Below are 13,696 nucleotides of genomic sequence, written 5' to 3'. Positions count from 1 at the left end.
TGAAACTGAGACTCTTGTATTAAGCTTAAACCCAAGAAAGGCTTAGTGAAATCATAGGAAAAAATCCAACTCTATTCTTAAGGAGACAAGAAGGAAGTGTTCTGATTCCCGTTTCACCTCCAGCTTGGAAAAAGTCCCCTGAGAATCTGTAATCATGGGTCTATAGTTCATGCAGGTTCAAGGTGCAAGTTTATACTATGTACATGATACAGGAAACTCCAGCTGGAAAATTGACATATATTGAGCCTATAACACTCATGAGAATCCTAGAAGGGACAAAATACAAATTGCAGCTGGGGCAAGAGCAAAAGAAAAACTCAACCCCTGGAGGGGAGGTAGAAAAATGTCTTGGGCTAAAAACATTATACCTTTACCAACCTTTACTAAGTAGAAATCTCTTACTCTAGGAGAGGGGTATGAAACTCCTGTTCAAGACCAACCAAGGTAGAATGCAGAACTTAGCTGTCATACGAAGGAGGGGCAGAAAGGCTGAAAATGTCCTACTCCTAGGCCCCAGATGCACAGGGCCTTCCTAAGACTAAGAATCCGAATAACAGAGAACTCACACTCTGCCCCCAAAACAACCTAACATAGAGTACCAAACAATAGCTACCTCTAGGGGAACAGCAAAAATAGAGAGAGGCCCCCTCTGTGTCATGGGCATTCAGGAACAGTTGAAAGCTGAAGGTAAAACTCTAACACTGAGAAGAACACTCCAGAAAGCTACCCCTCATTCTCAGCATAGACCCATAGCTAGATTAAGTTGAAGCCTCTGGTCCCCTGAACTTTACCATAGTAACAACAAAACCCAAACCTAGTTCAACTGATGATTAGACTGACTCAAACCTCTGCACTAATGGTGAGATACAAGAAGAGGCATGACTATATCCAGGAGTTAATACCATTTAGCTCAATCCCTACTGTTAGACTAATAATATCTAGCATTCAATCAAATATTATGAGATACTTAATTAAACAAGCAAGGAAAAAAACTCAAAAGACAAAGAAACTAACAGAAACAGGCTCAAAGATGACACAAATGTTGGAAATATTAGATATGTATTTTTAAAATAACTGTGATTAAAATGTAAAAGAGCTAGTGAAAAAGGTGGACAACATGCCTCAAGAGGCAATCTTAGAAGAGACATGAACTATAAGAAAGAGTTAAATGGAAATAAAAACTATGTTAAATCTAAAGAATTTCTTTCATAGGTTGTGCAGACTCAATACAACTAAGGAGAGAGTGAGTTAATATAGTTATTAACTTGAAGATAGTTTTATAGAATTATCTAGTGTGAAACTCAAAAAGAAAAAAGAGTGGTTAAAAGAAGAACAGGGCATCCAATAGCTTTGGGACAATATCAAAAAGACTCACAAATGTAAGTTTTCTTACCAGAAAGAGAAGAGGGATAAAATGAAGTAGATCTGAGAAGCTCAGAAAACCTCAATCAGGAGAACTACAGAGTCGAAAAGAGACAGACAGACAGACACACACACACACACACACGATACATCACAATCAAACTGCTGGAAGCTAAAAATAGAAGAGAATTTGAAGGTTGTCAGAGGAAAAAAAGACATTACAGAAAAAGGAATTAAAATTAGAGCAGACTTCTTATCAGAAACTATGCAGTCCAGGAACAATGGAGTGACATCTTTAAAGGAAAAAAGGAAAACCAAAAGAATCCAAAAAACTGTCAACTCAGAATTCTAAACCCAGCAAACAATATCTTTCAAAATGAAGATGAAATAAAGAAAAAAAGCTAAATGAATTAATTGCCAATAGATCTATACTCAGGAAGTGCTGAAAAATATTTGTCAGGCAGAAGAAATATGAAAATAAATAGAAACATAAAGAAATGAAGAAGTCTAAGGGAATTCCCTGGCAGCCCAGTGGTTAGGACTTGGTTCTTTCACTGCTGTGACTCAGGTTCAACCCTGGTTGGGGAACTAAGATCTTATAAGCCATGCCACCACAAGGCCAAAAAAAAATAAACAATCAAAAAGTCCAAAAATGGGGAAAAAATGAACATAAACATAAAAGACATTTTTCTTATATTTAATCACCCTAACATAATTACTGTCTAAAGCAAAAATAGTAACAATGTATTGTGGGATTTATGACATATGAAAAATAAAATATACAATAACAGCACAATAAATAAGAGAGAGACACTGGAACTATACTGTTGAAAGATTCTTATACTATATGTGTAGCAGTATATTGCTATCTGAAAATATTCAGAAACTAAAGATGTATATTGTAAACTCTAGAGCAAACACTTAAAATAAGGAATATGTAACCAACAAGCAAATAGTGGAGATAAAATGGAATCATAAAAAAATTCAATTAATCCAAAGCCAGGTGGAAAAAGAAGATAAAAGGAACAAAGAACAGATGAGCCAAACAGAAAAGAACTTGTAAGACAGTAGATTTAAATCTAAATGTATCAATAATTCCATTAAGTATAAATGATCTAAATACTCTGATTACAAGTGAGAATTATATCAATTATGTCTCTATTTTAAAAAACAGAAAAAAGTCATGTAATCCCTCCTATTTAAAAGCTTCAAATGGTTGGTAATGTTCTGCATCTTGAATGTGGCAGGGATCATATGACTATAGGCCTTAATCAAAATTCATAAAACACTGTACCTAAAAAGGGTGAATTTTATTATATATATCATATCTCAATAAACCTGACATAAAATTAATGAAAAAATAAAGTGAGGAGAAAAACAAAGACATTTTCAGACCAATTCACAAGTCCTTACTAAGACTGAAGGGAAAAAGACAGCATTACAAATCAGTGAGGAAAGGAAGAATAACTCAATAAATGCTGCTGGGGTAAATGGTTATCATTATAAAATAAATAAATAAAATTAGATCCTTACCTTTCATCACGTCCAAAGACACAAAAAGAAGCAAGCAACAGGGTCCTAATTGTAAACTGCTTTCCCAGTTCACGACTCTTTTTCTGAGAACTATATTCTTGACCTACTCATGTGTGTTACTACAATGGCTTGTCCTCCAGCCATAGGTGACAAGACCTAGTATGGATATTTGTCCCACACTAAACTAATCAGATTTTTCTCTCATGGGAATTGGAACTTGTACTTAATGGTTCTGGTTAATGTATATTATTCAACTGATGAGTTTTGTGAACTAGGAACTAAGGCTTCATTAGGGAATGGCCATGTGTACAGAAGAACAGAATCAGCATATAATCAGAGATAGGCTAATGAAGCAGCTGCAAAGAGAAAAACACAGAAGATAGGTCCTATGGTGAGGGAGAGAAAGAGAGACAGAGGGAGAGATTGAGACTGATTGGGAGAGATACCAATTTTCACATTACAAAAGCCTGCTGGCCCAACTTTTCTCTGAGGTACACTTAAGATACTCTAAAGTGGGTAGCCCAAAGAGTGAACGTTAGTTACATTACTGGGTTCTGCTGTTAGGAGGCAGAGAGAAGAGATTAAGCCTCTGTGGTCACTTACAGTGTCCAGAAGGATGATAGCCATAGATGAACACATTGGTCCCAACTGGCAAAAAGTGAAGTCTGGTCTATAAGGATGGAGACTCATCCCTCAGAAGTGACCCAGTCCATGACTTATTGACCAGCCAGTCCAAAAATAACAGGTAGAAAGGAGTAACACCATTGAAATATTACTGTGTTAGAAGAGTCATCTTTCTGCCAGAAAATGACAGATTATTTTCTTCAATTTACATACAATCCTGAAACCTCTGGTTTCCCTGGATTTCAGTTAAGCCTTATAGATATCCTAATAGCATTTTTGAACTGCAAATTAAAAAATCTGAATGGCCACCAAATGCATAGAAAAGAGTTCTAAAACAGAATACTCAGGGTCAAATATTCTGTTAAATAGAAATTTCCCTGCTTTACAAGAGAACACATTTTCTGGAATAGCTAATTACACTTCCTCAGATTGTAATAAATTATACTAATTGCCTAGAAGTTTCAACCTAAGGATGTTCACTCTCAAGTAAAATATTGAGTGGATAAGCACTCAAAACACATACATCAGTATTTCAGTAAAACGATACTATCAATATAAAGGAGACTTAGACGTCTTGAAGTGTCTAGTAAGGTTTCCAAAGACTATAATAAACAATACCTCAAACTTTTAGAATGTAAGATTTCCTTGTATCTTTAATGTATCTTATATCCCAAAAGAAGACTGAAATTTCCATTACAGTTATAAAGGTAGCAAATGTGATACCCTATTCCACATTTCACTTAACATAATAAATAAGAACAAGGATTTGGAAGTTAAATTGCCTGTGTTCAAATTCTTACTCCACCATTTATTAGCTCAGTTATCTCACTAAATTTCAAATTACTAAATCACTCTGGGCCTCAGTTGTCTCATCTGTAAAATGGAATAATAAGAACTAACTCATAGGAATTTGTGAGGATATAAGGCCCTTACAAAGTACCTCATGAATATAAGAACTCAATAGTATCTATCATAGTATATTTGACATAAGATCCCAAGAAAAGACTTAAATTAGATGACAACATGATTAAATAACCATTTATAAGAAACTATTTCTCAGATGAGAATAATTTCCCAAGTTTTTGAAAGTGATATAAATAAAAGGATAACAATAAAAACCATTTGGAAAACTCATATAGTTATCACACTATCAATGATAGTGTTGAAAAAGATATACATGAAATTGCATAAATTATTGTTATAGTATCATGAAAATGGGTAGAAATACCTAGTTAAAATAAATACATTGAATAGCCAAAACCTGCAAACGGCCCAAGTGTCCATCAACAGGATAATACATAAACTTATACAGTCATGTAATGGAATACTACTCAACACAAAAATTAGTAAGATTATGCTTTGTGGGAAAAGCCCTATACAAAAGACTACATACAATATGATTCCATTTATATGAAGTTCTAGAATAGGCAAAACTAATCTGTGATGGAAAATAATCAGAATAACTTCCTATGGGATGAGGGTGGGGATTTACTGGGAAGGGACAAAAGAGAATGTTTTATATCTTGACAGAGGTTTGGGTTGCACAAGTGCATACTTTTGTTAGAACTCATTGAATGGTATAGTTTTCAGTTTTCTGTACTTCATTATGTGTAAATTTTACCTCCAAAGAAAAAAAACCAAATACTGAACTTTAGTTAATGATATGCATGCTGAAGTATTTGGAAGGAAGTAGATCCATATCTGCAACATATGTTGAAATACATCAAAAAGGATGAGTTGATGGATGGATAGAGGGATAGATAAGAATAATAAAATGTTAATTGCAAGATCTAGGAGGTAGTAGCTATATAGGCACTTACTGTAATCCTTTCAACTTTTCTCTATATTTGAAAACCTTAAAATAAAATAATTGAAAAATAAATACTTTATGTTCCTTACCAACGCCTGGAGTTATTAACAATCACTCCATTGTCTATGGAGAAAGTATCTGTAGGCAATCCAGCAATATTCCAAGCTCTAATTTTTACTGGATCACCCAGGGTCTTACTCAATGAGAACTCCTCTGAACATGGGATTTTTTTCTGCTGTAAGAAATAAACAAATTTCTTTTGATGTTTTCTTTTGTCTTGTTGATTGAAATATTGTTAACATTAAAATGCTGATTTAATTGTTATTAGATATTGTTTAATAATGCTAAAGAACAAAAAGAAAACTGAAAGGAAAGTTGGACTATAGAAGTATTTCACTGATCAAAGAAGAAAAAAAGAAAAACCCCATATTTTCAGTCATTTCTCCCCTTCTCTGTTTTTATGATCATCTTTTCCCCCCAAATACCCCAACAAATACCTTAAGTGTTCTATATAAAGAAACTTATGAAATATAAAACCATTACCTTGCACAACATGCTCCAATCTTCTGTACATGTTTGTCGAAAGCCAGCAGTGAAAGCACCAAGGTAGGCTATTACTCCTGCTGATACTAAGACATCACCAGTCAAATTTTCATATACTATCTGAAGGTCATCTGCAGCTTGAGACCATCTGGGAGATTAATCAAAGGCAAAATAGCCTCACCATAGAGAATGATCTAAGATAGTAATTGAAAGGGCTAGGGACTTCTAGTCCAAATTCTATAACAAAATGCCATGAAATGTTGGGCACTTGCTTATCTATAAGCAAGGAGGTTGTGTCCCTTCTAGCTCTAATGTGCTATAATATATATCTATGTTATACAAATGATAATCTACCTTTGATTATTAGAATATTAGGCATTTCTTATAGGACTTGTTCTTTCAGAATAAGCAAAACAAAAACAAAAAAACCACCAGCATTTTGTCTAATAATTTTAATCAGGATGATATGGTCTAGTGGCCCTGCTATTTGTTCCTGAAAAACATAGGAACATTTGCAATTCATTACCAAAAATTACATTTAAGTTGTATAGCAGCTGACATACTAATGCTAAGGTTGATATTTTTTTGCATTTAATGAAACCTTTACAATAAAAAGTGCATTCCAAAACCATCCAATCTACACTACAAAGTATTGTCAAAAGTATGTAACTTTATCATGCTATTCATTCAACAAATATAGTTAATAACTATGATAGTTGGCTGGCCAGTACAAATAAATAGATTAAAATAAGGCTAACTGGCTTTGTTAAATCAAGTCAGTTATCCGAAATAAATTTAACAAAATGAACCATATATCCACTACTCCCTCCCAAACATTTTATTATGAAAAATTTTAACATACATAAAATTGGAAAGAATTGCACGACCCACATACTCACCACTTAAAAATTATCATTTGCTTTATTTGCTTCTTTCTCTCTCTCTCTCTCTCTCTCTCTCTCTCTCTCTCTCTTTTTTAACATTTGAAAGCAAGTTGCAAACACCATCTTCAACATTGATATTCTGTTAGGAGAAGCTTAGCCAGGTGCTTTATAGAAAGTCCCACAATCTCAACCAGCCATTTAAAACTCAGTAATCATAATAAATACCCAAAGAAAGTCACATATTCAAGTCCGACATTTTAAAATATTGTTAATAGGAGTAGAAATCTGACCTTGATTTTTCTCCACCTAGTCCTCCAATTAGTTTTGAGGCTCTTTCAAGTTTCTTAGCACAGAGTTCCACCTGGTCTTCTAAACGAGCCTTTTCCTCAGTTTTCTCAAGAAATGTTGCTTGTAAATTTTCCACATGATGTTCTACTTCTGCTAGTTCTGCTCTCTTCTGATTCAAAAGCTCCATTGTCTCAGCTAAGGACTTCTGAGCTTCTGTTAAGCGGGCTTTCTTAGGAGCCACTACCTGTTTGGAACAATATATGCAGCTATAATGTGTACTATATAAATCTGACAATCAACATAAAATGTTTATGATTATAAATACATTTATCACTTATAACAATAAATTATACAAATTTTAAATGCCTTAAATATTACATCATATTTTTATATGCAGATAAAGTAAAATATATTTCTATGTCTTATAAAATATATAAAATCATTCTGGACTAGCAAACTGTTATCTATAAAATAGTCAAGTTATTCTAGACTAATAAAATGTCATAATATGTAGCAAGAATAGCATAATATATAGCAAAATATCTCAAAATAATGAGGAGTTGCCATTCAACTGCTGCAAAAAAAAAAATAGAAAAACATGTAACAGGAATTACAAATGCTTAAAAATACATGAAAGTGCTTTTTTTTTTTTGGCATTTCCAAGTCAGCTTGGAAATTCTCAATGTCTTCCCATTCATCTGAGGCTTACATTTGCCTTGAGGGGATTAAGACAGCAGAAGTAATACAAAAAGAAATAAAGTCTCGATGTTCAGCTTCACTACCAAAACTGAATTTACCTCAGCGAATCTTGAAAAGTGACACTTTGTTGAGAGAAAAAGAATTTTCTAAATTTCTTATTTTATTATGCTCATTAGTATCAATATATCAAGAATGGAGTTTGGCCAACTTGATCAGAGTGTACTATCAGCCACCAGTAGAAGGAATTTACAAGACGACCAAAGAGAGTATATGTCCATTTGAAAGAAGGGAGACCTAAGTCTTCTGGTACATTGCCGTGAGTGAGTTGAAGGGTAAGAGGAAGAGTGAGGCAAAGAATCAGATATTGGGGCTTCCCTGGTGGCGTGCAGTGGTGAAGAATCCTCCTGCCAATGCAGGGGACACAGGTTCGATCCCTGGTCTGGGAAGATCCCAAATGCCACAGAGCAGCTAAGCCCGTGTGCCACAACTACTGAGTCTGTGCTCTAGAGCTCAGGAGCCACAACTACTGAGCCTGTGTGCCACAACTACTGAAGCCTGTGTGCCTAGAGCCCCTGCCCTGCAACAAGAGAAGCCACTGCAGGCTTCCCTGGTGGCGCAGTGGTTGAGAGTCCGCCTGCCGATGCAGGGGACGAGGGTTCGTGCCCCGGTCTGGGAAGATCCCACATGCCGCGGAGCGGCTGGGCGCGTGAGCCATGGCCGCTGAGCCTGCGTGTCCAGAGCCTGTGCTCCACAACGGGAGAGGCCACAACAGTGAGAGGCCCGCGTACCCGCGTACTGAAAAAAAAAAAAAAAAAGAGAGAAGCCACTGCAATGAGAAGCCTGTGCACTGCAACGAATAGTAGCCCCAGCTCACTGCAATTAGAGAAAGCCTGCACACAGCAACCAAGACCCAGCGCAGACAAAAAAAAAAAAAAAAAAAAAAGGATCAGATATTGAATTAGGAAGCTCTACTTTCTACTTTGGACTTTGGAGAAGACCTTGCTGGATATCTCCCTTCAACCCCTCCATAACAACATGAGACAGGTGCATCAGAATTAAAATAGCAGTGTGGAGGTGTAGAGTGGAAAGTCAGAAAAGAACCTGAATACCTTAGATTCTCAGCTCTATAGAAAGGATCCAGAAGATTCCACATGTGCAAATTAGCTGAGTTGAGAGCTCGCGGACGTGCTGAGATTACTATGGGGAGGGACAATATGTTCAAATGGAAGAACATCCATGAAAATTAATTTTAAGGTTTCCCTGGTGGCGCTGTGGTTAAGAATCCGCCTGTCAATGAAGGGGACACAGGTTCGAGCCCTGGTCCTGGAAGATCCCACATGCCACGCAGCAGCTAAGCCTGTGTGCCACAACTGCTGAGCCTGCACTCTAGAGCCCATGAGCCACAACTACTGAGCCCGCGTGCCACAACAAGAGAAGCCACCGCAGTGAGAAGCCTGCGCACCACAACGAAGAGTAGCCCCCGCTCGCCGCAACTACAGAGAGCCTGTGTGCAGCAATGAAGACCCAACACAGCCAAAACCAAATAAAAATAAAGTAAATTTATTAATAATATTAATTTTATTTCTTTAACAGGTGTATAAAGTTCTACTCCCCTGAAATTTACAGTCACAGTCTGTACCTCTCTACAGGCACATATACCTTATTAAGAATATCTTCTTAATCATTACAGCCTGATCACTCATCCTATACTCTGAGGTTGTTCTAAACACATGCTATCGTGTATTTCCATGGGTATTTTTATTTATATTTCCTGCTCCCCTTGGTAGAATTCTGTAAGCTCCTGAGGGCAAGGCCAGTGTTTCCTTGATCCTTTGCTAGTCAAATTTACAAAATGCTCTTAACCATTCTCTGCTCTCTCAGGAATTTGGCCTCAGTGGGTACTCCAAAAAAGACTCCCTATCACTGCATGCCATGGCTTGACTCCACGCTCCGCCTCTTAACCTTACTGTAATTTCTTACTTCTGACCTTTGCATCAAGATTTTAATCTGCCACTTTGCCCTTGGTGTTTTCGATTTTTCTTTGCTTCTGCTGTCCCCTCATAAAACTTAATTCTCTTTTGCACCAGGTCCCTGTAGCTATAGGTCAGTCTGGCCAATTCCAATGATCATCCCTGCTCTCACTTACACTAGTCCCAAACAGGTTATGTCACACATAAGTATTCTCTTCATGTACTAGATACTTAGTTAAAGTCTGATGATTATGCTGCAGCAGGACAAATTCTTTGTGGTATCACTTTTAGAAACTTCTTAACTAGTAAATATCAGCATAGATTTTAATTTATGGGAATATTTCAACACAAAATGGATGCGCTGATCCTCAAAATACCTTTGCAACTCTGTCATACACTTCCATAGCCATGATCCACTTACACAGACCCTCAGCTGCAGAGGAAGCTTTAGCAACCTTAAGGGGATCAAATTCAGGGTTTGTTAAGTATTCACCACGAATCTTCTGCATAACAGTCACCTATAAAACAAAGATTTAGATCTTAAAATTTCAACATATATCACACAACCATAGATGAAAAATTAATCATACACAGTAAAAAAAAGTATATAAAAAAGTTATGTTGCCTTTAAAAACCAAAGTGAGTACTTTGAGATATTTTTAAAATAAGCATAATTGTAGCAGTCATATTTGTGAGCAAAATATGCAAACTTATTACAGATAGTGAAACGATATTTCTTCCAAAAAAATTAATAGACTTTTGTAGTTTGGGAAAACATATGGAAATAAGGAAAAAGAACAATTAAACATAAATAAATAGAAGTTTGGATGAAAAACAACTATACTTTTTTACCTCACAAATTTATATATCCAATTTATTAAGAAATAAACTATTATAAGACACTTGGAGAACTCATGTCAATAATACACTAAAACAGTAATTTATTCAATGACTTTTGATGGTCTGAAAGAGGAGAGGTTTTATGTATTATGAGAATTCATAATATAGTCATTAATAAATATAATATTCATTTATTTATTATCTTAATTCTAAAGACAGACTATCTTCTTAAGTTTTATATAATATTGCAAAATGTTAAAGATTTTATACATCTTGGCAAAATTACATTTGTAGAAAAAAATCCAATGAAACTCACCGGAATGTTGTCCTTGTCATATTCTCTCAAATCTCTTAGGAAATTCATATCTCCCAGAAGTTTTTTGCTAGGTCCCCAGTAATCTAATATCTATAAATAACATTTATGGAAACTTATTAGATGTGCAATTAAATATGCTTGATATAAAACTTTTCTTCTTGAGGTTTAAGATATATTAATCCAGAGAAACTATACATTGTACTTTCAAAATATAAAGCTACATCTCCTTGGAAATGAAATAGAGAGACCTCTCTCCCTGAGAACATGTTAAGTATATCAAATATTTAAAATATGTATATGAACTTATATATTGAATTTATTATTAAAAATTAAACATTAAAAGGCAAAAAATATGATTATTTCTCTTTAGAAAACTTAAGAAAAGCAGCTGGTATAAACACCATCACAATTTTCATATAAGAAAATATATTTTTTTAATTTCAACTTTTATTTTCCATTAATCTTGACTTTCAAACCAGAAAGGTAGTGCCATAGACTGAAAGTTTGTGTCCTTTCCCCAAATTCGTATGCTGAAGCCTACTCCCCAATGTAAAAGTATTTGGAGGTGGGGTCTTTGGGAGGTGGTCTTTGGTCTGAGAAATAGACCTCAAAGAGGTCCCTCACCCTTCCACTATGTGAGGACACAACAAAGAGATGGTAGTCTATAAACCAGGAAGTGAACCCTCAACAGACACTGAATCTACTGTAGTCTTGATTTTGGACTTCCCGGCCTCCAGAAGTGTGAGAAATAAATTTTTGTTGTTTATAAGCCACCCCAATCTGTGGTAATTTGTTATAGCAGCCCAAATGGATTAAAACAGGTAGCAAATATTTTTCTTATAGAAAATCTCCTCACCTACCTAGACTTCCCAAGTGGAATAAAGAAGAGAAAGCAGAAAGACAAAGATTATACACTGCTCTGTCAGTTATAAGATAAAGCACATAGTACTTGTTCTAATAAAAGGTGTTAAATAAGTAGCTGAACATTCTTTTTATTAATTTCAGAAGCCTGATGGGGTGTAAGTGTGTGTGTGTGTATGTCTATCTGTGTGTGCGTAAGTGAGAATAACTTGTTAAGGTAAGAGCCTATTTATTTTCTTTATCTTTATTATGTCAATGAAGGACAGAATGACCAAAAAATAAATCCCAATTCTCCAATTCAGGAATTCAAACCTAGGTATTGTAAAAACCTGAAAAGAAAATAAGTCTATAAATTTAGTTTAGGATAGATGTTACACCATCTTTTTAAAGGGAGATACTTTGAATAATAATTGTAATAACAACAGCTAACATTTAGTAATAAATGTGTAATATTTATTATTATAAACAGCTTACTGTTTATAAGGCCTTATACATAAGAACTTTGTATGTATTAACTAATCTAATCCTTGCATTAACTTTGTGAAGCAGGTACTATGACAATCCTCTTTTTACACAGTTCCACAGAGGTTAAGCATTGTCTCCAGGGTCACATTGCTAGGAGGGTCAGAATTTCTGAATATAGAATTCTGACTCAAGAGCAAATGCTTTTAACAATGTCACTGTACTGTTTAACAGCAGAATTTTTTGAATGCTCAGAAACAACACCTATATAACCATATCACATTCTTGAGACTCTTAGCTGGAAAAGTACAGGTGTCTCACTGTTCATTCAACCCCACCCCATGACAGTGGGGAATTCTGCATAGACAGAAAAGGAGATGGAAACAACTGGAACTACATTTTTCTGATGCTATACTGCGTTAGTTTTATCTAGGATACATATAATCTGGAAAACAATATGTCTTCCCTGAAGTGGGTACTGTTGACATTTAATTTGATAATAGTTGTTGTAAAGTGTTCTGTACATTCACGAATATGATATAAATCTGTGTCTAGTTATTACCTTGCCTCCAGTTCCTGAAGGATCCGAAATTTTTTCTGGTTTTATATCTTTCATAACACAAACAGCTGCCATAACTAGTTTAACACCAGATGGAGGATTCTTCATTGACTTCACAATTGTAATGTCAGCTGGCTAAATAAAAAGAAAACAGGGTATCTTCAGAATAGCCCACTTTTAAATAATGAGAGTTTCAAAAATAATGTTGGAGAATAATAAAAGCATAAATTTTCATTTGAAACTGTAATTGTTTTTTGCTTTGCATGGTTATAAAAGAATTAACAAAAGAGAACTTAAGTACAGTAAACCAATGGTTCCCAAGTGTTTGAGAGTTCATAGCTTCTTATGAGAATATGGTGACAGCTAAGAATCTCCCAGAGAAAATAATTTTGCACACATGCACAAAATTTTTATATAGTCACATGCCAAGCCCACACATGGAATCCACATTAATAACCCTAAGTTAAATAAAGACTTAATTCTATATTTCCTTACATGTTAGCTTTACCCACCAAAAATGAAAGAAGAGGTAAGTTCCAATTCCAAACTTATTTTCTAAAAAGGTATATATTGTTATGACAGACACAATTGATTCAGTTAGTTATTATCCACTCCAGTATCCTTCTGACTTCCCTTGCAATTGCTGGAAAGCTAAAAATTTATCTTAGTTTCCCACGCAGCTAGAATTGTGAGAGGTCGTTAGGTCCTACCATCAGATCACTTGAGTGATACTAGAATTCAGAATGAAGAAGTGAGGAGACTTGCAGGGCAGGAGGCATCTGTTTTGCTGATATGGATTATGGTGGAGGCAATATGGCTCTGTAAGAAAGCTCTGCAGGCTTCCAACTCAGAGGGATCATTCCTCTGGTAGATTAGTGCCTCAGTTTAGGTTTGTAAGTCATTCCTGGCAGCTCGGCCTAGAATCTATTTACTTAGTTCTTCCAA

The 13,696-nt window shown here is 35.2% G+C and overlaps 1 protein-coding gene across 1 annotated transcript in view; it reads right to left on the bottom strand.

Annotated features, from left to right (window-relative positions):
- DNAH12 (dynein axonemal heavy chain 12) overlaps positions 1–13,696 on the bottom strand; it is a 218,637-nt gene that overhangs the window by 44,727 nt on the left and 160,214 nt on the right. Inside the window, exons 51-56 of the mRNA XM_067043844.1 lie at positions 12,755–12,886; positions 10,870–10,959; positions 10,091–10,231; positions 7,047–7,288; positions 5,873–6,020; positions 5,419–5,564 (exon numbers count right to left, since the gene is read on the bottom strand). Of these exons, the coding sequence (XP_066899945.1) occupies positions 5,419–5,564; positions 5,873–6,020; positions 7,047–7,288; positions 10,091–10,231; positions 10,870–10,959; positions 12,755–12,886 (899 nt within the window). The remainder of the gene's footprint in view (positions 1–5,418; positions 5,565–5,872; positions 6,021–7,046; positions 7,289–10,090; positions 10,232–10,869; positions 10,960–12,754; positions 12,887–13,696) is intronic.

This window comes from Kogia breviceps, chromosome 10 (assembly GCF_026419965.1).
Source record: "Kogia breviceps isolate mKogBre1 chromosome 10, mKogBre1 haplotype 1, whole genome shotgun sequence".
In the NCBI taxonomy this organism is placed as follows: domain Eukaryota; kingdom Metazoa; phylum Chordata; class Mammalia; order Artiodactyla; family Physeteridae; genus Kogia; species Kogia breviceps.
The sequence above is the reverse complement of the archived record's forward strand: the minus strand, read 5'-3'. Positions and strand labels throughout refer to the sequence as shown.